Below are 24,553 nucleotides of genomic sequence, written 5' to 3'. Positions count from 1 at the left end.
TGAAAGTCTTTGGATCCTCCGTTGTTCTGAAACAATATTATAGTCTGTCTTCCTGAAAGTCATTCGGTGGATCCTTTTGATTTGTTCTTTTCTATGAAGCTTTTTTTAAAAACTTCCTTTCCTCCTTTTTTCCCTTCTCTTTCTGAGACCTCTTTGGTTGACTCTTAGGCCTTTTGGATTGATCTTCCATAGTTCTTTTTTGTTTTTTGGGTGAGTGTTTTCTAGGGCCACATCTGCGGCATATGGAGGTTCCTGGGCTAGGGGTCAAATCTACACCGGCCTACACCACAGCTCACAGCAACGCTGGATCCTTAACCCACTGAGCAAGGCCAAGGATTGGACCTGCAACCTCATGGTTCTTAGTTGGATTGTTTCCACTGCGCCACGACAGGAACTCCTTCCATCGTTCTCTTTTATTGTCCATTTCTTTTAATATTTGTCTTTCTGTGTGGTTTTCTTCACTTTATTTATGATTTTTCATTTCTGTTTTCATGGATTTTTAAAATCCTAGAGCTCCTTATTTTTCTTTGAGTATTCCTTTTTGAGAGCAACCTATTTTTTTTGTGTGTGTGGATATAATATCTTCTTTAATTTTTAAAGCTTTCTTCTGTTCCCTGCATTTCTCCTCCTCCATCAAGTGCTTTTGTCCATTTGTCTGCTTTCACCTCTGTGGTTCATGTTACAGGCTTTCCTCAAGTGTCTGGTAGTCCTCGGCTTGTGTTCTGCTCACATTTAAGAGTGGGGCACTAGGAGTTCCTGATGTGGCACAGGGGGGTTGGGGACATCTTGGGAGTGCTAGGATGCAGGTTCTATCCCCGGCCTGGCACCGGGGTTAATAAGGATCCAGCATTGCTGCAGCTTCGGCTTAAGTTGTGACTGCGGCTTGGATCTGATCTCTGGCCCAGCAATTCCATATGCATTGGGACGGGGAAAAATGGAAGGAAAAAAAAAAAAAAAAGAGTGTGGCACTAAGGCCTATTGGAAGACCCAAGTGCGTGGACAGGTTGTTATTTATTGACTCGTGGGCATCACTGACTAGATGATTGGGCAAGGACTGGGACAAGAGTGTCAGGTCTTTCTCTGGGGCTGTTAGTCACTTTCTCCAGAAAGGCAGATGAACCTATCTACAGAAAAGAAACAAACTCCTGGACTTGGAGAACAGACTTGTGTTTGCCAAAGGGGAGGGGAGGGAGTGGGATGGCCTGGGAGTCTGAGGTCAGTAGATGCAAACCATTGCATTTGGAGTGGATAAGCAACGAAATCTTGCTGGGTAGCACAGGGAACTATATCTAGTCACTTGTGATGGAGCATGATGGAGGATGATGTGAGAAAAAGAATGCGTGTGCATATATATGTGTGTATATATATGTGTGTGTATATATGTATATGTGACTGGGTCCCTTTGCTGTACAGTAGAAAATTAACAGAACACTGTAAACCAAGTGTAATGGAAAAAATAAAAATCATTTAAAATGCCAAAAAAAAGGAGTTCCCGTCGCAGTGGTTAACGAATCTGACTAGGAACCATGAGGTTGCAGGTTTGGTCCCTGGCCTCGCTCAGTGGGTTAAAGGATTCGGCGTTGCCGTGAGCTGTGGTGTAGGTCGCAGACACGGCTCGGATCCCGAGTTGCAGTGGCTCTGGCGTAGGCCAGTGGCTACAGCTCCGATTCGACCCCTAGCCTGGGAACCTCCATATGCTGCAGGAGCAGCCCTAGAAAAGGCAAAAAGCCAAAAAAAAAAAAACCCAAAAAACCCCAAAAAAGATATTTCTCCAGAAAGGAATCCTCCAGTCTCCTGGTTCTGGATGGTTTACCCCTGGCCACTGGTTCTGAATAACAATTGGGAGGGAGGAATTGACTCAATAAATAACTTCCTCCTAATCCTCCTGGATTCAGTACAGTGTCTCATCATCGCCTTCTGTGCTGCTGCCTGGCTTTCCTAAAACCTGGCCTCTCTGTTTCAGTTTCTCTAGAAATCAGACTTCCTACTTTGGAAGTAAGTGGTGGGGAGGGGGGTTGCTGAATGGGAAGGGGGAGGAAAGTCAGGGTCTAAATATTCCTTATATAAATTTTCATCTGATTTCCATGTTTTTTTTTTGTCTTTTGTCCTTTTAGGGTCACACCCTCTGCATATGGAGGTTCCCAGGCTAAGGGTCGAATCGGAGCTGTTGCTGCCTACACCACAGCAACACCAGATCCGAGTCACATCTGCGACCTACACCATAGCTCATGGCAACGCCAGATCCTTAACCCACTGAGCGAGGCCAGGGATTGAACCCGCAATCTCATGGTTCCCAGTCGGATTCGTTTCTGCTGCGCCACGATGGGAACTCCCTGATTTCCATGTTTTTAGCTGTGCCTCTCCCTCCTGTCTTCCACGCTAGCTAGTGCTTTTAATTCCTGAGCCTTTCTGGGCTTCTGCCCTAAGAACCTTGTATCCCATTGGCATAGCCCTCTGCAGACAGACCAGCTTTGGCTTTCTGCCGTTTGTTAATGAACCAGTTATTGCTTCTCATCTGCTTTCCATCTTTTACAGCTATTGACACTGCTCACCTCTCATCTCTCTTCTCATTTGCTTTATTCTTCTGGATTTAAAATTCAACCGATGTAATTCTAGGAGCAGTGGTACACATACGTGTTTAATCTGCCCAGTTTAATTGGAATGAGCACAGAGACCACGAATTCATAGCAAAACCAATTTGAATGGTTAGGTGGTTTTCACTAGCAGAATCCAGCAGTCTTGGTGGGTTTGGTAAGAGAAGAACTGGCCAGTTCGATCGGGGTTTTGCCAGGGGAATTTGGTGGAAGGACAGTAGGGCCAGGGAGTTGAGGATTTTGAGAGTGGTTGAAACAACAGATCATGCAGTCTAGGGTGTGTAAGTGAAGGAAAGAAAGATAAGAGGGCGTTGATGGTTAAAGGAGTTTGTAGACTAGAGATCCCACAAAGTCAGAAAAACTTGTCTATTTTATTTTATGTTATTTTATTTTATTTTAATCTTATTTTATTTTTGCCTTTTAGGGCCACATCTGTGGCATATGGAAGTTCCCAGGCTCAGGGTTGAATCAGAGCTGCAGCTGCCAGACTACAGCACAGCCACAGTAACTCGGGATCCGAGCTCGTCTGCCACCTACACTACAGCTCACAGCAGCTCTGGATCCCTGACCCACTGAGCAAGGCCAGAGATCGAACCTGCATCCTCATGGATGCTAGTCAGATTCATTTCCCCTGAGCCACGATGGGAACTCCCCCTTTTCATTTCTGAGCCGTGACTTTGGTGGAATGGATACGGAAGGGGCCGAGTGGACAGAGCCATGGTCTTCCCTGCAGATCTCTCTTTACAGCTTTGGGAACAGCCTTGCTCCAATCAGGGGTCTCCTTTCTTCATCAATCAGTCCTTGCTCGCAGTCTGCTTTCCACTCCCCTGGCCGGCTTGCCATATCCATCGGCCTGAGCTAATGAACGGCCAGCACATGCCCAGGAGATGCTCTCTTTCAGCCTCTCATTTTACAGAAACTGAGCCCCTGAGGTACCCTCACTCTTGGACAGAGAGGTCTTTGCACCACAGCAGGCTCAGGGACCCAGGAAGCCCCGGATAAGGTGGTCAAACCTGGTAATCAGGTGGGGGAGCGGCTTCAGAGTCCCAAATGCCATGGTCCGGGCCCAGCTGGGGTGTATACTGGCTGCATGACCCAGACGTGTTACCTAGTAGTGTCTCTGAAATCTCAGTTTCCTCATCTTTAAATGTGGCGAATAAACTTGCCCTCCATGGCTGTGCAGACTAGGATAATGCATATTAAGTACTTAGTGAGGCGTGTGGTAAGTACTTCAACGGTACCTATTTTTATTAGCCTTGGTCCTTCTAGTCGTTCCACCTAAAATGCCACTGCCGCCATGCACTGGGGGAGCCAGAGTGAGCCCTGATGAGAGATCAAGTCTCCTTCTCAAAGTTATGCTCCCCTAGTTTCCCCAAACCGAATCTACTGAGAAATTCAAGGGTAGGACCACTAGGGTCCTTCGGACCTGTGTTTTCGACCAGCATGGGTTCCAGTGGCTGTGGGCAGTGGATTACATCAGAGCAGCCCCCTTTGAGGAAGGTTCCTCCCCTTCCGTGTTTTCTGCCTCCTCTTGCCCCCCTCGTTAGGGGTTCCCCACACCTTGGTGTTGCCCCTCTCTCCCTGGGCATCTCTGAGCATCCTCTCCCATGGGGAGTGGAGCCCATCCAAGGCTTGAGCTGTGCCCTGACTCTCGAATCTGCTTTTCATTCTTGCATCTCATCAGACCCCTGGACCCGATTTCCTCCCATACAAGTGTCTGTAGTCTTGGACACCTCCCCTTGGACGAGTACTTCCAGGAAATAACCATTTTACTTGCCATCCAGCCTCCCCTTTGTGTGTCCCTATTTCTTTCAGGGGCACCATTATTTTTCCAGTCACCTGGACTTGAAATCCCGGGGTCATCTTTGACCCTTCCTCCAGTGTAGATTCCCTAAGTGTTGAATTCGGCGTAATCCAGCAAGTGGTAGAGCCTGCAGATTCCCCTACCTGTCCTTTCCTGCCGAGACTACCTTTCCTCACTTGTGGATCACCTCTGACCTGGTTACAGCAGAGGCCTCTTCATTCTGCTCCTGTGCACGGGTCTTCTGAGAGCATCGATTGCATGACATTTTTCCTAGCCACAGAATCTTGCAGTGGCTTCCCATTTTCTGCAGGATCTCGGTTCTCAGCCTGGCTGGCACTCAAGGCTCCCCATAGTCTCGTGCAGCTCTGCCCACCCTGCCTTTGCTCCCATATCGTCCTCGCAGACCTTCTCTCCAGTCAGCCAGGTACCTTCACAGACCTTAGAACCAGCCATTCTCATTCTTTTTTTTTTTTTGTCTTTTTAGGGCTGTACCTGCGGCATATGGAACTTCAGGCTAGGGGTTGAATTGGAGCTGTACCTGCCGGCCTACACCACAGCCACAGCCATGCCAGATCCGAGCCACATCTGCACCCTACACCGCAGCTCACAGCAGTGCTGGATCCTTTAACCCACTGAGCAAGGCCAGGGATCAAACCCAAATCCTCATGGATACTAGTACTACAAAGAGAACTCCAAGTTTGTTTGTTTGTTTTCCTACTCATTCTTGATGTAAGCCCATGGCATTCCTCCCCTGCTCCTGAATGCCTCTTCCTCCATTTCAGCAGTCCCATTTCTCCTGCCTGCTGTCACCATTCAGCCCCTGTTCCCCTCCACATCTCGCCCAGTCCTCGTCTTCCTCTCCTCTTCTGCATAGCACCTGGGGAGTTCCTGTCGTGGCGCAGCAGAAACGAATCTGACTAGGAACCATGACGTTGCAGGTTCGATCCCTGGCCTCGTTCAGTGGGTTAAGGATCCGGCTTTGCCGTGAGCTGTGGTGTAGGTCGAAGATGCGGCTCGGATCCTGAGTTGCTGTGGCTGTGGTGTAGGCCAGCAGCTACAGCTACGATTTGACCCCTAGCCTGGCAACCTCCATATTGCAGGGGGTGGGGCCCTAAAAAGCAGAAAAGAAAAGAAAAAAAAGAACAGCATCTGGGCTGTAACAATTGCATGTGCATCTGTCACCCTAGGGCCCTGCAAAGGCCACTCCATGTTTCTTAAGCACTCTCAGGCTGCAAGGAACAGGGTTACACTTGTTTAACAAACTGTTCCCTCAGGGTAGCCTCCTTTCCTTCCTGCTCTTCTTTAGAGGAGAGGGCTTGAGAAATCAGGACAGCTCTGAGAAGATTCTGGGGGTGGGGATGCAAAGATTGGCCCGAGACCTCTGCCTGAGCCGTTTCCCCTCTCTAGTCTCCTCCAGGCTCCCTGCCCCCTCCGTCTCCAGGGTCACCTGCCACAGTTTCCTGCCTCTGGCCCCCACTGCTCTTGGTCCTCTGCCAAACACCCCTCTGGTCCCCACTCCGGGCCCTTTGGTTCGTGGTTGGAAGCCCCTCTTCCAGCTGCCTCTCCCCTCTGCTCCTCTCCAGTCTGGGGTGAATACAGCATGTGTTTCTGCCTTACATGCTCATCTCCCCGCTTCTTCATGCCAGCTAATGATTATTCAGGAAACTTCTCTCAACCTGCTGGCCTTGACCCAAATCTTTAGGGCAAGGGTCATGAGAGTGATGTCATGGGTCATGTGACTGCTGCCTATACCTCTCTCCCTCTGCTGCCCTGGTCCTAACATTCTAGAAAGCTAATTGTGTCCCCTGCCTCCAGCTCTCTTGGACAGAAGCCTGAGCTGAAAGGTAAGCCTCTCAATCTGTGCCTTAGGTGGGCAGTGGCTGCTGGATTCCACCTGCTCAGCACAAACCGCTTTTTTTCTTTCCCACCTGTTTCTCCTGGCCCTCTCCTCGGAAGCTCTCACTTGCCCTTGTCTGCACCGTGAAGGCTGGGGCTGAGCCGCACGACTGTGCCCCTCGTGGAGTTGGGGTTCTTGGCTGGTTAGGTCCAGATGGGGTCCACAGGCTGAGTGCAGAATAACTCCTGCTCTGCTCACAGACCTTATCCTGATGGCTGACTCCAAACCACTCCTCTCCCTTGATGGGGACCCCGCGGCTGCAGAAGCTTTGCTCCAGGATGTGTTTGGCATCGTGGTGGATGAGGTCATTCGGAAAGGGACCAGCGCCTCCGAGAAGGTGGGTCTTTTCTCGCTTCTCCTGCCTATCAAACCCGGCTCAGAACATTCCTCCTCTATCCAGGCTTCTCCCTAGAATTCATCACTGTCTCACTGTGCCTCGGGGACTATACACTGGGTCAGACGGTGTTTATTTACCCATGTTCTGCTGTTGCTTTGAAAATTATTCCCAACTTGCTGGAAGTGCAAGTTGGTGGTGCCTTGTGTCTGTCGAGACGTGGTTTGGGCAGCCAGTCCGTGGGGTGTCTCAGGGCCCCCAGGATCTCCCGCTCCTTCTAGGTCTGCGAATGGAAGGAGCCAGAGGAGCTGAAGCAGCTGCTGGACTTGGAGCTGCGCAGCGAGGGGGAGTCACAGGAGCAGATCCTAGAGCGGTGCCGGGCTGTGATCCGCTACAGCGTGAAGACCTGTGGGTCCTGGGTCCCGGAGGGAGGAGTGTCTGGGATTCGTCCTCAACTCCACCCTGAGCCCCCTGCCCGCTTCTCCAGGTCACCCTCGTTTCTTCAACCAGCTCTTCTCAGGGTTGGATCCCCATGCCCTAGCTGGGCGCATTGTCACCGAGAGCCTCAACACCAGCCAGTGAGCCATCCCTGGGCCCCCTCTCCCACCCCACAAAGGACTTGGGTCTGCAGGGGGCACACCTGGCATGGGGAGAGAATGGGGATTGCCCCCTCTCTTTGCTGCCAATCTCTGCTGGCAGAGTCTTCACCCTCGTACCCTTTGGGCTCCCTTTCTCCAGGCTTTCTCATACCTCCGGGCTCCCGTTGTTTCTCCTCCTTCCCTGGTTCTTTGTCCTCAGCCCAGTCCTCTCTTTGGACCCTCCCCTCGCTCCCTCTCTCCCCCACTCCTCTAAGAGTCCCTCCAGTTCTCATTGTCCCCTCTCCTGGCAGGTACACATATGAAATCGCCCCCGTGTTTGTACTCATGGAAGAAGAGGTGCTGAAGAAACTCCGGGCCCTGGTGGGCTGGAGCTCTGGGGATGGGGTCTTTTGCCCTGGTATGTGACCAGGAAAGGGGGTGCCTGTCTTTGGTCTTTTCAAGTGTTCCTCCTCTCCCGCTGTTCTCTGGCTCTCAGCTGGCAGCGAGGAGCACGTCCTCTTTGTTTCTTCTCCAGCTGGGCTCGGGCCAAACCCGAGAAAAGCTGTCCAGTCCCCCGTATCCTGGTGTTTGCCCAACAGTCCGTGGGGTCAGCACTTCAGTGCTTGCTGACCTGATGGGGGGTGGGGGTGGATCCTGGGATCGGCCCAGGATAAGGAGGGGTAGTCCAGGGAATCTGCAGATCCCGCTCCTGGCTTGCTGGCTTGCCATTTGTCGAGCCCTTGGAACTCATGGCCTGAGAGCCAATCACTCTGCTTCTTTGATCAGTTCTGGGTGGATAGGTCAGGAGAGCCACACTCCAGTTCTGACCCACTGCCCCTCCCTCTCGCTACCACCTCTTCCCTGTGACAGGTGGCTCCATCTCCAACATGTATGCTATGAACCTGGCCCGCTATCAGCGCTACCCGGATTGCAAACAGAAGGGCCTCCGGGCACTGCCACCCCTGGCCCTCTTCACATCCAAGGAGGTGAGAAGTGGCACGAGCCTTCCTGGGGCTCCCAATTCTAACCTCCACCCAGCTGAGTCTGAGACCCGTCAGGTTCTCTGCCTGCCCAGACCCACCTCTGCTGAGGCCAGCCTGCCCCCGCCCCCCCCGGCAGATGTGCCTCCTTCTAACCAAGGAGGTGGAGGAAACGCTTCCATTCGCCTTGGCTTCTGTCTGGGGGTAGTGGAGGGGCAGCCAGGAATGCTTTCTACTAAGAGTATGGTCCACAGCGGTGTCTGTATCACCTGGGGTCTTGTTAGAAATGCAGATTCTTGGAGCTCCCATCAGAAATCAGCAGAAATGAATCTGACTAGCATCCATGAGGACGCAGGTTCAATCCCTGGCCTTGCCCAGTGGGTTAAGGATCCGGCGTTGCCGTGAGCTGTAGTGTAGGTCGCAGACGCGGCTTGGATCTGGCATTGCTGTGGCTGTGGTGTAGGCCAGCTATAGCTCCAATTCGACCCCTAGCCTGGGAACCTCCCTATGCTGTGGATGCGGCCCTAAAAAGACGCACCCTCCCCCCCCCAAAAAAGAAAAAGAAATGCAGAGTCTCGGGTCCCAGCCCAGACCTACTGAATAGGAATCTGCATTTTAACCAGACCCACCGGGGAAGCGAGAACATCGGAGAAGCCCTGGTGTCCAGGATCTCGTGTATTTCACCAGTCTCTCTCCACTCCTCCCCCGGCCCTCTGCCTTCCTCCACAGTGTCATTACTCCATCAAGAAGGGAGCTGCCTTTCTGGGACTTGGCACCGACAGTGTCCGAATAGTCCAGGCAGATGAGAGGTGAAGGTCCTTCTGTCTGCGTGGCTCAGACCCAGCCTGGCTTAGCGTGCCCTCCCGCTGCCAGAGGCTCTGGCCTGAGGCCCTCACCCCAGTGGACTTCTCTCCCCATTCTGTTCCCGCAGAATTGCCGCTTCATGCCTACCAGTGCCTGCTTAGAGTCTCCGCCCTGTCCCTGAGATCTCTTTACCTCTCTTAGGGAAAAATCAACATTGTGGCCTCTGCATTGCTAAGCTCACATTACCCTGCTCTCGACAGTTCTGCCGCCTAGTCTAGAGAGTCTGTTACTTCTCTACCTACTCAGTTTTCTTTTCCAGAGGGAAAATGATCCCTGAGGATCTGGAGCAGCAGATCAGACTGGCTGAGGCTGAGGTGAGTGAGTGAAGGGGGCTGGAGCAGTGGAGCAGGACAACCCCCCCCGCCCCCCCCCGGTCCCTTTCTTAGAGGATTCTTTGGCCTGTCCTGACTCAAGGCATCCTTTCCCCACCCCCATCTCCACAGCTGTGTCCTCCCCCACCACGGGCTGCATTGATTCCTGGGGAGGCTGGGGAGCGAGGACACTACAGTCTGAGACCCATGGGCAGGATTGAGCTCGAGGCAGCTGCAGGACCAGGTCACTGAGTGGAGTCCCAAGGAACACTGCCCGGAGGGTGTGGGGGACCCGAAGTGTAGCGCAGAAGGTTTCTGGGAGCTGGGAGGGCCTGTGCAGGAAGATGTGCGGGCTTGGAGCGGTGGGAAGTGTGGAGGCTCCCGGACGGCCCTCCACCCCCCACCACCAACTGGGGGACCTGGAAACAGCTACAGCCATCCTAGAGGGCATTTGGGCACAATCTGTACAATTTTTTTTTTTTTTATGGCTGCACCTGTGGCGTATGGAAGTTCTTAAGCTAGGAGTCGAGTTGGAGCTGCAGCTGCCGGCCTCCACCACAGCCACAGCAACTCAGGATCCAAGCCGCATCTGTGACCTCTGCTGCAGCTCACAGCAATGCCAGATCCTTACCGCCGTGAGTGGGCCCAGGGATAGAACCAATATCCTCAAGGACACTATGTCGGGTTCTTAACCCACTGAGCCACAATGGGAACTCCTGAACAATTGTTAAATATAGTAGATTCCTTAGAATTTTCTAGATACAATGTCATGTAATTTGAAAACAGAGATAATATTGCCTTTTCTCTTTCCAATCTGGATGCCTCATTTTTTTTACCTCATTGCCCTACTAGAGCCTCGGCACAGGGTTGAAAAGAAATGCAGAGACTGAAGAAACATCTTGTCTTGTTCCTGATCTTAGGGGAGAGGATTTCCGTCTGTCACTCTTTTTTTTTTTTGTCTTTTTGCCTTTTCTAGGGCCACTTCGCGACATATGGAGATTCCCAGGTTAGGGGTCGAATCGGAGCTGTAGCCACCAGCCTAGGCCAGAGCCACAGCAACGCGGGATCCTAGCCGCGTCTGCAACCTACACCACAGCTCACGGCAACGCTGGATCCCCAACCCACTGAGCAAGGCCAGGGACCCCAACCTGCAACCTCATGGTTCCTAGTGGGATTCGTTAACCACTGCGCCACGGCAGGAACTCCCATCTGTCATTGTTGAGTGTGATGGTAGCTGTGGAGTTTTTGTAGTTGCCCTTTATCCGGTTGAGGGATTTTTAGTTTTTGAAGTGTTTTTACCATGAAGGAGTATTGGATTTTGTCGAAAGTCTTCTGTGTCTATTGAGATGATCAATAGACCACACTGAGATGTGGGTTTTTTCCCTTTATTCTGTTGGTAAGGTTGTATCACATTAATTGATATATATATTTTTTTGTCTTTTTGTCTTTTTGCCTTTTCTAGGCTGCTCCTGTGGCATATGGAGGTTCCCAGGCTAGGGGTGGAATCCGAGCTATAGCCACTGGCCTACGCCACAGCCACAGCAATGCCAGATCCAAGCTGAGTCTGTAACCTACACCACAGTTCACGGCAACGCCAGATCCCTAACCCACTGAGCAAGGCCAGGGATTGAACCCTCAACCTCGTGGTTCCTAGTCAGATTTGTTAACCACTGAGCCATGACAGGAACTCCGACATTAATTGATTTTTGGATTGTTATACCAGCTTACACTCCTGGAACAAATCCCACTTTATCATGGCGTATAATTCTTTTTATATATTGCTGCAAATTTGGTTTGCTAGTGTTTTGTAGATTTTTATGTCTATTTATTTATAAGATATGTATATATGTATATATATAACCATTGGGCTAAGATGGGAACTCCTTAGATATATTTTGTAGTTTTCTTGTGATGTTAAGTGTGGATTTTTTTTTTTCTGTCATTTTGCTATTTCTTGGGCTGCTCCAGCAGCATATGGAGGTTCCCAGGCTAGGGGTCTAATCGGAGCTGTAGCCACCGGCCTACGCCAGAGCCACAGCAATGTGGGATCCGAGCCGCGTCTGCAACCTACACCACAGCTCAGGGCAACGCCGGATCGTTAACCCACTGAGCAAGGGCAGGGACGGAACCCGCAACCTCATGGTTCCTAGTCAGATTCGTTAACCACCGTGCCACAACGGGAACTCCTCTTGTGATGTTTTGTCTGGTTTTGGTATCAGGGTAATATGTACCTCATAGGATGAATATGGAAGTGTTTCTTCCTCTTCTTTTTTTTCTTTTGGAAGTTTACGAAGAGCTGATATCAGTTCTTTTTTATGTGTTTTGTAGAATTTATCAGTGAAGCCATCTGAGCCTGTGCTTTCTTCATTGTAATTATTATTATTATTATTATTATTATTATTATTATTATTTTGCCTTCTAGGGCTGCATCTGCAACATATAGAGGTTCCCAAATTAGGGGTCGAATCAGAGCTGTAGCTGCTAGCCTACGCCACAGCCACAGCAATGCCAGATCCCCGGCCCACTGACCAAGGCCAGGGATGGAACCCACATCCTCATGGATACTAGTTGGATTCATTTCTGCTGTGCCACAACAGGAACTCCCCATAGTAGTTTTTTTAAACACGAATTCAGTTTCTTCATAAACTTTTGTCCTATAAGGGCATTTTAAATAGTATTTTGATCATCCAGTAAGACATTAAACTTTTTTGAAAGAATATAAGCTTTGGGGAGTCCCCTGGTGGTCTAGTGGTTGGGACTCGGTGCTTTCACTGCTGCAGTGCAGGTTCAGTCCCTGGTCTGGGAACTGAGATCCCACATCAAGCTGCTGCATGCCTTGGCAAAAAAAAAGCAAGCAAAAGGGAGGGAGGAACGAAGGAAGGAAGGAAGAAAAACAAAACAAAAAGAATATGAGCTTTGGAAATAGACCACCAGACAGTCCTCTGTTTAAATTCCATCTCTGGGGGGATGAATCAAGATGGCAGAGGAGTAAGACATGGCCCTCACCTTCTCCCACAAACACATCAAATTCCACCTCTGGGAGTTCCTGTCATGGCTCAGTAGTTAACGAATCCGACTAGGAACCATGAGGTTGCAGGTTCGATCCCTGGCCTCGCTCAGTGGGTTATGGATCTGGCATTGCCCTGAGCTGTGGTGTAGGTCCCAGATGTGGCTCGGATCCCGAGCTGGTGTAGGCTGGTGGCCATAGCTCGGATTCCACCCCTAGCCTGGGAACCTCCATATGCTGCAGGTGTGGCCCTAGAAAAGATAAAAAGATAAAATAAATAAATAAAATTCCATCTCTGGAGCTTTGGCTGGGGACAGGTTTCTTAACACCTCTGACTCTCTGTGTCCTCACTTGCAAATGAAGGGGGACAGTAACACACTGCGAGGTTGAAAGGGCGTAGGTCAGGCATGCAGAGCATTTAGAGCAGGGTCTCAGCAGGCGCTGGGTAGCTCTTGAGATGATTTCACAGCCTCTTTGTCCCTCTCCCTTTTTGCCGCAGGGTGCTGTGCCATTTCTGGTCAGTGCCACCTCTGGCACTACCGTGCTGGGGGCCTTTGACCCCCTGGAGGCCATTGCTGATGTGTGCCAGCGTCACGGGCTGTGGCTGCACGTGGATGTGAGTGGGACTCAGGCCTGGGGGTGAGGTGGGCTGAGCCGAGGCCAAAGCCAAGGCCCACGTTGTTCCTTCTGCTCCACAGGCCGCCTGGGGGGGGAGTGTTTTGCTGTCACAGACCCATCGACATCTTCTGGATGGGATCCAGAGGTTCGTACTGCCCCTTCCTTCCTGAGTCTCATCCTTCAGGGCCTTGATCCAGAGCAGTCTCGGACCGGGAGCTGGGATGGGAGTAGGGGGAGGAGGCTGGTAGGAGGGAGGGTTAGAGAGATGGTTGATTGGGGCTGGGAGGTCAGATGTCAGACTTGGGAATTCTGCTAGGCTGGGGAGAAACTAAAGCCCCTTTTATTGGAGATCCAGAAGGTGGGGGGCAGGAAGGGGGGGTGCTCTGGTTGGGCAGCTTGACGGGGAGCCAGCTGACCCTGCTTTGCTGTGCCCACCCCAGGGCTGACTCCGTGGCCTGGAATCCCCACAAGCTCCTCTCCGTAGGCCTGCAGTGTTCGGCTCTCCTTCTCCGGGACACATCGGTGGGTCCGCCCCTGCCCGCCCCCCGCCCTGCCTCCCACCCTGGACCTCTGTCTCCCACCCCACCTGAGAGGGGCTCCTGGCCTCACTGTGTTCTCCTGACCATCCTTCTGAAGCCAAATATCTGCCACTGCCCTAATCTCCCTGTTGTGGGCTCCCTCTCTCCCCCTGACTTAGTGCAAAGGAAATAGCGATCGGAGGGATCCTGAGTTGTTTGGAAAGAACTCTGTCGAAAGAAACACCAGAGAGAGGGTTTCAGTCAGCTGGCAGCCATGCTGTCAGTGCCGCCTGGTTCTAGGGACAGAAATGCGTGGACTGAGCTAAGACATCGCCCTGAGCTAAGGCATCGCCCAGTGCGGGGCCCTGGAAGAAACCTCGGTGGAGAGGGTGGGTCTGACCATCTCCCCACCCTCCGCAGAACCTGCTCAAGCGCTGCCACGGGTCCCAGGCCAGCTACCTCTTCCAGCAGGACAAGTTCTACGACGTGACCCTGGACACGGGGGACAAGGTGGTGCAGTGTGGCCGCCGCGTGGACTGTCTGAAGCTGTGGCTCATGTGGAAGGCACAGGGCGGGCAGGGGCTGGAGCGGCGAGTGGACCAGGCCTTTGCCCTTGCCCGGTAGGAGTGGGGGCGGTCCTGGTTCCCCTCCCCCTGGGGTCCAGCCCCTGCACCCCTTTCCTCAGGGTCTCTGGGCTCACTCTCTGGGTCGCTTCTGTTTGTGGCATCTCTGCCTTTCCGCCTCCACCCGTGAGTTCTCACTCTCTGTTCACAGGTACCTGGCGGAGGAATTGAAGAAGCGGGAGGGGTTTGAGTTGGTCATGGAGGTACGACAACCTCGTGCTGTTTCGCATCCCTCCACCCCCTGCCTGTCCCACTCGCAAAGCCCTGATGAGGAAAGAGGGGGCAGTGAGAGGAGAATGGTCCCCCTGCCTCAGCTCACACCTTCCTATACCTCATTCCTCCCAGCCTGAATTTGTCAATGTGTGTTTCTGGTTCGTGCCCCCCAGTCTGCGGGGAAAGAAGGGGAGTCCGGATTACAATGAAAGGCTGGCTAAGGTAGGCAGTCTCTTCCCGGCGCTGATGAACTGGTTGGGAACTGATGCAGCTGGTGCGTTTCCGCCCCCTGCTGGCTGTGAGTGAGATGGCAGGTCCCTTTGCTAGACTGGCCGCTGAGGTGGGGCTGTAACCCAGAAGAGGACGCCCACTTGTCCTCATTTCTTTGAGGTTGAAGATGGGGAATAAGGTATCTCTTTCTGGGAAGGAAGAAGGCAGAGAGGGGCCTCACAAGAGAAGTCACTCGTACAGTACATAGATCTCTTGTGCAGGGCGTTCTGCTGAGAGCTCAGCCCCAGGATGGAGGTGTCAGGCAGAAAGATCTTGGAAATTTTACTCACTGATGCTGGGGACAGAACAGCCCAGTCAGGCCAAGAGACCCTTGGTCCCTAAGGGTAGATCAGTAAGGGGCTGCGGTTGGTCTGAAAGGATCAGAGTGTTCTCGCTCTTGAGGAGTATTTATTTATTTATTTGCTTTGCTTTGCTTTTTAGGGCCATACCCGCAGCATATGGAAGCTCCTAGGCCAGGGGTCGAATGGGAGCTGTAGCTGCCAGCCTATGCCATAGCATGTGGGATCCAAACCATGTCTGACCTAGACCACAGCTCACGGCAACGCCAAATCCTTAACCCACTGAGTGAGGCCAGGGATTAAACCCGCATCCTCGTGGATACTAGTCGGGTTCATTACCACTGAGCCCCAGCAGGAACTCCAAGGAGTCATTATTTTACAGAACAGGAGTTACCTATTTGAAGCCACTGTGTTCAAGGCAGTTTTGGAAATTACATATTAGATCACAGGGTGCAGATCAAAAATATTACAGGAGTTCAGAGAAGGGAGAAAAAGGTGTCAAGGATGACGAAAGCTTGAAGTTAGACCGAAAGAGCAGTGTAGAGATTCAGCGAAGCGCCAGGATTTAGCAGAAAACGGCCCATGTGACAACTTGAAGATTGGTGAGATGGAAAGAACCCAGGGGGTAGAGAGGGCCCAGCAGGCTGGACGGGGTGGCGAAGGTAAGCTGGGGCCGCGGTCAGGATCCGGGCAGCGAGTGCTGCCTCTGGAAGGAGGCTGGGCGGAGGGACATACAAGTCCAAGCCCCGGAGCCCACCCCACCGCCTGACCCCACCCGGGCCGCTGCTGGCAGCTTGCGCCCCTCCTCCCCCAGGTGGCGCCCATCCTCAAGGAGAGCATGGTGAAGAAGGGCTCCATGATGATCGGCTACCAGCCCCACGGCACCCGGGGCAACTTCTTCCGCATGGTCGTGGCCAACCATGCACTGACCCGGGTTGATATGGACTTCCTGCTGAACGAGCTGGAACAGCTGGGCCAGGACCTCTGAGCCGCTCCTTCTGGCTGCTGGCCTGGACCCCCACCCCCACCCCACCGTCTCCGTCTCCCTAAATCCCCTCCCTGTGTTCTCAAGAACAACCTCTCAACAGCCTCTTTAGGAAACAATTCTAGGAAACAAAGTCGTCTTAATTTTTTTTTTTTTTTCCCTTTTAGGGCTGCACCTGCGGCATATGGAGGTTCCCAGGCTAGGGGTCAAACCGGAGCTATAGCTGCCAGCCTACTCCCCACAGCAATGTGGGATCCAAGCCGCACCTGCGACCTACACCTCAGGTCACCGCCACACTGGCTCCTTAACCCACTGAGGGAGGCCCAGGGATCGAACCTGCAACCTCATGGTTACTGGTCAGGTTTGTTTCTGCTGTGCCACAATGAGAATCCCAAAGTCATTTTAACTTTTATGTACTTTGACCCACTCACTCTCCTTTAAGTATTTGATATTAGGAGAATGTTGAAATAAACCATAGCATATCCAAATCATGGAATCTTACTCTGCCATTAAAATTATGTTTACAAAGAGGATTTTTATAGATAAGAGAAAAATAACTTCAATATAGTATTACATTGAGAAAGCTGGGTGTAAGACTTTATATGTAGTAATATCTGAGCTGTAGTCAAAAATACATAGGAGTTCCCTTGTGGCACAGCATGTCAAGGGTGCAGTGTTGTCACTGCAGTGGCTCAGATCACTGCTGTGGCACAGGTTCAGTCCCTGGCCCAGGAATTTCCACATGCTGCAGGTATGGCCAAAAAAAAAAAAAAAAAAAAAAAGTAGAAAGAGACTGATGAAATGAAGTATGCTGAAATGTTAATAGTCTTTCCTGGGATGGGAGTATAGGCAATTTAAAGATTAACTTCCTTATACATTTTGTGCTTTCCCCTTTTATGGTATAATGAATATCTATTACTTTTATGGTAGGAAAATAATAAAGTTTAAATTTCAGCTGTCGTCTTTTGGTATGTTTTGAAGTTTGTTACCTGTAAACAAAAGAGTAGAGAATGCAGATTTATAAAAGAGTAATGAAAGGTATGAGAGGCTAAAAATAGGAAAAAATTTTCCCAAAAATCTTGAGTAGGAAGGGAAAGATCAAAAATGGAGTCACTCTCGGAGTTCCTGTCATGGCTCAGTGGAAACAAATCTGACTAGCATCCATGAGGACCCATGTTCCATCCCTGGCCTTGCTCAGTGGGCTAAGGATCCCAGCGTTGCCATGAGCTGTGGTGTAGGTCGCAGACGTGGCTCAGATCTGGTGTTGTTGTGGCTGTGGCATAGGCCAGCGGGTTTAGCTGCAATTCGACCCCTAACCTGGGAACCTCCATATGCCATGGGTGTGGCCCTAAAAAGAGAAAAAGAAAAAAAAAATGGAGTCACTTTGAAATTAACTGTGCTGGGAGTTCCCGTCGTGACGCAGTGGTTAACGAATCCGACTAGGAACCATGAGGTTGCGGGTTCGATCCCTGGCCTTGCTCAGTGGGTTAACGATCCGGCGTTGCCGTGAGCTGTGGTGTAGGTTGCAGACGCGGCTCGGATCCCGCGTTGCTGTGGCTCTGGCGTAGGCTGGCGGCTACAGCTCTGATTCGACCCCTAGCCTGGGAACCTCCCATATGCCGCAGGAGCGGCCCAAGAAATGGCAAAAAGACAAAATAAATAAATAAATAAAAATGAAATTAACTGTGCTTTCATGACACTGAAAGCAAAATGGGTACTGATTGTATCACGAGAACAGAGCCTTGTCTGCTTATCATTCTTGAAAATCTTCACACACAAAACAGAAAAGTAAGAATGTTTCTTCTGTAATTTAAACAACAGAAACCAAGTTAAAAAAAGAGAGCCCAGCAACCAAACCAACCACTGTTACGTCTTCTGTTATTGCTTCTGTCTTACATAAAACCATCCATTTAACACTTAATCCTGGGCTGGTGTTGCTTCTCAGTCACTTTTGGGGAAAGAAGCATTTAGCTGCACAAATTATTTAGGACAAGTGGCAAGTCTACCAGAACTTTCTGTTATTTCCAATAACTAAAAATACCATTTATGAAAACAATAATGTGGTCGTGTAAAAGTCATCCAGAGTTATTTGAAGAGGCAAATACAGACTGTACAAACCATAGCAAAAGAACATCCAAATCTCAAGCCCAATTCTCTAGACCATTTGGGGAAAAAGGGTTTTTCTATTCATAAATTACTAATAATTCCCCTATAAACTTGTTATTCTTCTTATAAATGCTATCTAATTTCTTCCAAATAATATGTTTCAAGAGTACTCATGATCTGAGCTCCAAGGCCTAATCTTTTTTTTGGTCTTTTTGCCTTTTCTAGGGCCACTCCCACGGCATATGGAGGTTCCCAGGCTAGGGGTCTAATCAGAGCTGTAGCCACTGGCTTACACCAGAACCACAGCAACGTGGGATCCGAGCCACGTCTGTGACCTATACCACAGCTCACGGCAACGCCAGATCCTTAACCCACTGAGCAAGGCCAGGGATCAAACCTGCAACCTCACGCTTCCTAGTCGGATTCGTTAACCACTGAGCCATGATGGAAACTCTGTCAAGGCCTAATCTTAAAGAGTTTTATTTATCTGAAAAATACCTTAAACAACAGTAAAAAAAAAAAGGCAATTAAAAAAAGTCCTTATTTTCAACTCGAAGCAAAGCCAGAAAGCAAAAACAAAAATAAAATCTTCAAATTCCTTGCATTATCTCCATCTGAGAAGTATTTTTAAGAGCGACCTAGAAAGACAGGCCATAAAACACATAATTACCTGTTTTTCTCCAGCTCTATAAACTGATGCTTCTTTTCTTCCAGTCCCAAAATTCAGCCTCAGAATCTCTGGATACAATCTGGCGGTCTCTTGCTTCTTCTCTCCCATCAACAAGCCACACAGCTCCTGCTATGCGTAAGTCCTTTCCCTGCCTTCAAAAAGCCTACCTAAGAAGTTCTCTTGTGGCCCAGCGGGTTGGGGACCTGGCATTGTCACTGCAATGGCTTGAGTCACTGCTGTGGTGCAGGTTTGATCCCTAGCTCAGGAACTTCCACATGCTGTAGGTTTGGCAAAAAAACAAAAACAAAAAACCTGCCTAAGATTGAAGCAGTCACCCTTCAGCTGGGGCCTGACCCTGCTCCAGGGCCTTTGCACCTGCTGTCCCCTTTGGCCTCAGTGTTCATCCATCTGCACGGTTCCCTTTCTCATTGCCTTTAGGGTATTTTTTATTTTATTCTTTATTTTAAAAATTTTTTTTGTCTTTTTGCTTTTTCTAGGGCCACACCCACGGCAGATGGAGGTTCCCAGGCCAGGGGTCTAATCGGAGCTACAGCTGCCGGCCTACGCCACAGCCACAGCAAGGTGGGATCCGAGCCGCATCTGCGACCTACACCACGGCTCACGGCAACGCCGGATTGTTAACCCACTGAGCAAGGGCAGGGACCGAACCCGCAACCTCATGGTTCCTAGTTGGATTCATTATTTTATTTTATTTTTTATTTTTTATTTTTTTGTCTTTTTGCTATTTCTTTGGGCTGCTTCCGCGGCATATGGAGGTTCCCAGGCTAGGGGTCCAATCGGAGCTGTAGCCACCAGCCTACACCAGAGCCACAGCAACGTGGGATCCGAGCCGTGTCTGCAACCTACACCACAGCTCCCGGCAACGCCGGATCGTTAACCCACTGAGCAAGGGCAGGGACGGAACCCGCAACCTCATGGTTCCTAGTCGGATTCATTAACCACTGAGCCACGACGGGAACTCCGCCTTTAGGTTTTTGTTCAACTGCCATCTCCTTAGTGAAGCCTTCTTTGAATATTTAATTTAAAATTACAGTTTCAGAGTCGCCTGTTGTTGTTTAGCAGGTTAAGAACCCGACTAGTATCCAAGAGGATGCAGGTTGGATCCCTGGCCTCACTCGGTAGGTTAAGGATCCGGCATTGCTGTGAGCTGCAGCGTAGGTTGAAGATGGGGCTCAGATCTGGCTTTGCCATGGCTGTGGTATAGGCTGGGAGGTGCAGCTCTCATTCAACCTCTAGCTTGGAAACTTCCACATGCTGCAGGTGCGGCTGTTAAAGAAAAAAATAAAATTACGTTTTCACCATCTAGCACTTGCGGTTCCTTTATCTGCTCTGGTTTTTGTTGTTGTTGTTGTTCGGCTGCACTTGTACGATGTGGAAGTTCCTGGGCCAGAGATTGAATCTGAGCCACAGCTGCCACCTATACCTCAACATCCACCTGAGCCTCAGCAGTACAAAGCTAGATCCTTAACTGCTGGGCCAGCAGGGAACTCCTGTATAGTTTGTTTTTCTCCCCAGCATGTATAGGCATCTGGCATACTTTAAATTTTATTTAATATATATGTACTTAGTTAGTTATTCACTTATTTACTTACTCTCTTCACCCCCTGCCCAGTCTCACCCGACTAGAATGTAAGGAATACCATCATCATTATTGTTGTTATTATTATTTTGCTTTTTAGGGTCACACCTGCAGCACGTGGGAGTTCCTGAGCTAAGGGTTGAATCGGAACTGCAGCTGCCAGCCTACACCACAGCCACAGCTTGGCCGTCCGAGCCACAGCTGCTACCTACATCTGCTACCCACTGAGCGAGGCCGGGCTCATAGATACTCGTTGGTTTCATTACAGCTGATCCACAACAGGACTCCAAGAATGCCATTTCTACGAGTTATCATCTCCTTAATTTTATGCCCCAAATGCAATGATTCTGTGCTTTCTCTTCTAGACTGATGGACTTTTGGTTCTTGCAATCCAGCTTCCACATGTTAGAGAAATCCAGTAGTCTGATGGCCTAGTTTTAATAAAATAATAAATTCATTTTTAGCAAATTCTCTGGTGCCAAGGCCAATTAGCTTGTACATTTCCTTAGTTTGTGACGCGTTATTGTTAGCTTTTTCTTACAACCATATACATTTTATTTTTTAATTTTATTTTATTTTTTGCCTTTTCTAGGGCCATACCCGTGACATATGGAGGTTCCCAGGCTAGGGGTCTAATCAGAGCTGTAGCCCCCGGCCTACACCACAGCCACAGCAACACAGGATCTGAGCCGTGTCTGCAACCTACACCACAGCTCAGGGCAACGCTGGATCCTTCACCCACTGAGTGAGGCCAGGGTTCAAACCTGCATCTTCATGGACACTGTGTCGGGTTCTTAACCCACGGAGCCACAACAGGAACTCCGTCTTTCTTTTTTGGCCACCCCATGGCAGGGTTCTGAGGTGCAGTTGCAGAATGCTGGATCCTTTGACCCACTGTGCCAGGCCAGGCATCGAACTTCTATCTTGGTGCTGCAAGGATGCTGATGATCCCTTTGCATCACAGCGGGAATTCTGGTTTGATGTATTCTAATGCAGTGGTTCTCAAAGTATGGCTCATAGTTCGGCAGCATCAGTACTCCCTGGGAACTGGTTAGTAATGCGAATTCTCAAATCCCGCCCCAGAGCTCATGAATCAGAAACTCCTAGGGTGGGGTTCAGCCATCCATATTTACAAGCCCCGGAGGTGGTTCTAATGCATGCTCAAGTGTGAGAACCATGTTCGAAGGGGATTTTTCACTCCCATCTCTAGCATTTGCCTCTCTCTTTTTGTCTTTGTTTTTTTAGGGCTGCACCTGCAGCCTATGGAAGTTCCCAGGCTGGTCAAATCAGAGCTGCAGCTGCCAGCCTACACCACAGCCACAGCAATGTGAAATCCAAGCTGTGTCTGTGATCAACTCCATAGCTCACAGCAACACTGGATCCTTAACCCTCTGAGCGAGGCCAGGGATTGAACCTGCGTCCTCATGGATATTAGTTGGGTTTGTAACCCACTGAGCCACGATGGGAGCTCCAACATGTGCCTCTCTTTAGCCATATTGCTGTTGGGCCCAGTGGAAAGCGTATGCAAATGAAGGCTTGGACTTGGGATTTACCATGGGGGAGGCCTGGTGTGGAAACCCAGGGAGGAGCTTCCTCATTCTCACCACGCAGGAGCCTGAGGACCAGCTCTGGAGAGTCCCTGAGCAGAGGTCAGGACCGTGGGGATACTGGAAGACCATGACTCAGACGGCCTTGGCCCTACAGGGATGAGGTCATTAGAGTTGGTTTTCCTGCCTACCAGACGGCACAGGAGCCACCAAAGAGTATGACAACTTAAGAAAATATTGAGAGCAGTTAAAGAGATCCGAGACCAGAAAATACTTTCTGGAACTAAAAATCATCATTTTTAACAACAAAAAAATCAGCCTATTTATTGAAAGCAAGAAGTCTGGTCCCTGCCGGCACTCAAATTAGTGGCTTGGAAGAATAAGTGGAAAAATATTTCAAAGCACAGAGCAAATAATACGAAGAGATGGAAATAAATAATGAGGAAAATATGAGACTTGGAGAATACATCCAGTAGTCTTAACATTCAAATATGTTCGTTCCAAAAGAAAGAAAAGGCATAAATGGAGGAGAGGCAATAATTTAAAAATAGAAGAATATTTTGCCAACCTGAAGAAAATTCTGAGCTTGCCCAGAAAGAGCACCAAAGATACAAAAAGAGAAGACAAACATCAAAGCACAGAATTCCTGAATTCCAAGATTAAAGATATTTTCAAGCATCTAGACAGAAAGAGCAAGTTATTGACAAAGGGAAAAGAATCAGATTGACACACTTTTTTTTAACACCAGAAGCTAAAAGTGGGTATACAGAGAGAAAAGGAGGGCTCCTTAGGATCTCATATCCAGTTAAGGAAGCATTCACCTTCCATTAGTGCAAAAGAAAGGTACAGGGAGATATAAAGGATTCAGGGAATATACCAACCCCATAGCTCACCTGAGGGAAACACTCCAGAAAAATTGAGAGAACAGAGAAGTCAGGATGGAGGAAAATGAAAAGGAGAAAAGACAAGGAGTGAAACAAACATGGCAAAATAGTATTCTGTTAAACATTCATGGACAGGAGTTCCCGTCGTGGCGCAGCAGAAAGGAATCCGGCTAGGAACCATGAGATTGTGGGTTCTACCCCTGGCCTCTCTCAGTGGGTTAAGGATCTGGCATCACCATGAGCTGTGGTGTAGGTCATAGATGCGGCTCGGATCTGATGTGGCGGTGGCTGTGGCGTAGGCCGGCAGCTATAGCTCTGATTTGACCCCTAACCTGGGAACTGCCACATGCCGCAAGTGTGGCCCTAAAAAGCAAAAAACAAAACAAAACAACAGAACAGAACAACAGTTCACGTACATTGATAGGCATCTAATTCTATCTAGAACTGCAGATACTATGCTCTTTCTGCAAGACCTAGGAATTGGTGGGAGAAGTAAGTAGAAGTATTCTAAAGGTTTCTCTTATTGAGGTGGATGTGGCAGGAAATCAGATATCTTAATGGAAGAAATAATTGGTATATTTTCAAATGATAGTGAAGAAATATGTATTTGGGGGTTCCTGTTGTGGCTCAGTGGGTTAAGAACCCGACTAGTGTCCACAAGTATGTGGGTTCGATCCCTGGCGTCTCTCAGCATGTTAAGGGTCTGATGTTGTTGCAAGGTGAGGTGTAGTTTGCAGTGTGGCTCAGATCTGGCGTAGCTGTGGCTGTGGTGTAGCTCCAATTCGACCCCTAGCCCAGGAATTCTATATGCCACAGGTATGGCCATACAAGGGAAAAAAAAAAAAATCAAACAGCAAAAACATAGAATGATTCAAGAACATACAATAGGAGTTGCCATCGTGGCTCATCGGTTATCAAAACCAACTGGCATCCTTGAGGACTTAGGTTTGATCCCCGGCCTTGCTCAGTGGGTTAAGGATCTGGCATTGCCACGAGCTATGGTGTAGGTCACTGGTGTAACTCGGATCCTGCGTTGCTGTGGCTCTGGTGTGGTTCTGGTTTAGGCTAGTGGCTACAGATCCAATTTGACCCCTAGCCTGGGAATCTCCATATGCCACAGGTATGACCCTAAAAAGACAAAAAAAATAAAAAAATGAAAAATAAAAGAACTGAAGTAAAATCTGCCATTCATTCCACTTGTGGAATTATAATTAATTCAGAATATGATATAAAGGAGGGAAAGGGAACAAAGAATAGGTGGGACAAATAGAAAATGATAGAAAGATGGTAGGTTTAAACCATATCAATAATCTTATTAAGAAGAAAAAAAGGGAGTTCCCGTCGTGGCGCAGTGGTTAACGAATTCGACTAGGAACCATGAGGTTGCGGGTTCACTCCCTGCCCTTGCTCAGTGGGTTAACGATCCGGCGTTGCCGTGAGCTGTGGTGTAGGTTGCAGACGCAGCTCGGATCCCGCATTGCTGTGGCTGTGGCGTAGGCTGGCGGCTACAGCTTCGATTCGACCCCTAGCCTGGGAACCTCCATATGCCACGGAAGCGGCCCAAAGAAATAGCAAAAAGACAAAAAAAAAAAAAGAAGAAGAAGAAGAAAAAAAGACACGCAGGAGTTCCTGTTATTGCTCAGCTGGTTAAGAACCTGGCATAGTGTCCATGAGGATGCAGGTTCAATCCCTGGCCTTGCTCAGTGGGTTAAGAATTCGGCGTTGCTGCAAGCTCTGGCGTAGGTCACAGAAGCAGCTCAGATCCCAAGTTGCTGTGGCTGTGGCTTAGGCCTGCAGCTGCAGCTCTGATTCGACTCCCAGCCTGGGAACTTCCATATGACACAAGCGTGG

The 24,553-nt window shown here is 49.7% G+C and overlaps 1 protein-coding gene across 4 annotated transcripts in view; it reads left to right on the top strand.

Annotated features, from left to right (window-relative positions):
- The window catches only part of CSAD (cysteine sulfinic acid decarboxylase), a 41,604-nt gene that overhangs the window by 13,328 nt on the left and 3,723 nt on the right, over positions 1–24,553 (top strand). For 2 of the 4 annotated variants that reach the window (XM_047786727.1, XM_047786726.1), the window contains exons 2-15: positions 6,496–6,632; positions 6,911–7,037; positions 7,117–7,207; positions 7,519–7,625; positions 8,078–8,193; positions 8,917–8,996; positions 9,311–9,365; positions 12,869–12,985; positions 13,068–13,132; positions 13,428–13,509; positions 13,926–14,125; positions 14,280–14,331; positions 14,474–14,563; positions 15,725–16,080. In XM_047786727.1, the coding sequence (XP_047642683.1) occupies positions 6,507–6,632; positions 6,911–7,037; positions 7,117–7,207; positions 7,519–7,625; positions 8,078–8,193; positions 8,917–8,996; positions 9,311–9,365; positions 12,869–12,985; positions 13,068–13,132; positions 13,428–13,509; positions 13,926–14,125; positions 14,280–14,331; positions 14,474–14,563; positions 15,725–15,898 (1,482 nt within the window). In that variant the 5' untranslated portion in view covers positions 6,496–6,506 and the 3' untranslated portion in view covers positions 15,899–16,080. Of the gene's footprint in view, positions 1–6,495; positions 6,633–6,910; positions 7,038–7,116; positions 7,208–7,518; positions 7,626–8,077; positions 8,194–8,916; positions 8,997–9,310; positions 9,366–12,868; positions 12,986–13,067; positions 13,133–13,427; positions 13,510–13,925; positions 14,126–14,279; positions 14,332–14,473; positions 14,564–15,724; positions 16,081–18,715; positions 18,807–24,553 lie in introns of those variants that run through there. The other 2 variants (XM_047786724.1, XM_047786725.1) reach the window with 1 other exon arrangement.

Source organism: Phacochoerus africanus, chromosome 7 (genome assembly GCF_016906955.1).
Source record: "Phacochoerus africanus isolate WHEZ1 chromosome 7, ROS_Pafr_v1, whole genome shotgun sequence".
Lineage (NCBI taxonomy): Eukaryota > Metazoa > Chordata > Mammalia > Artiodactyla > Suidae > Phacochoerus > Phacochoerus africanus.
The sequence above is the reverse complement of the archived record's forward strand: the minus strand, read 5'-3'. Positions and strand labels throughout refer to the sequence as shown.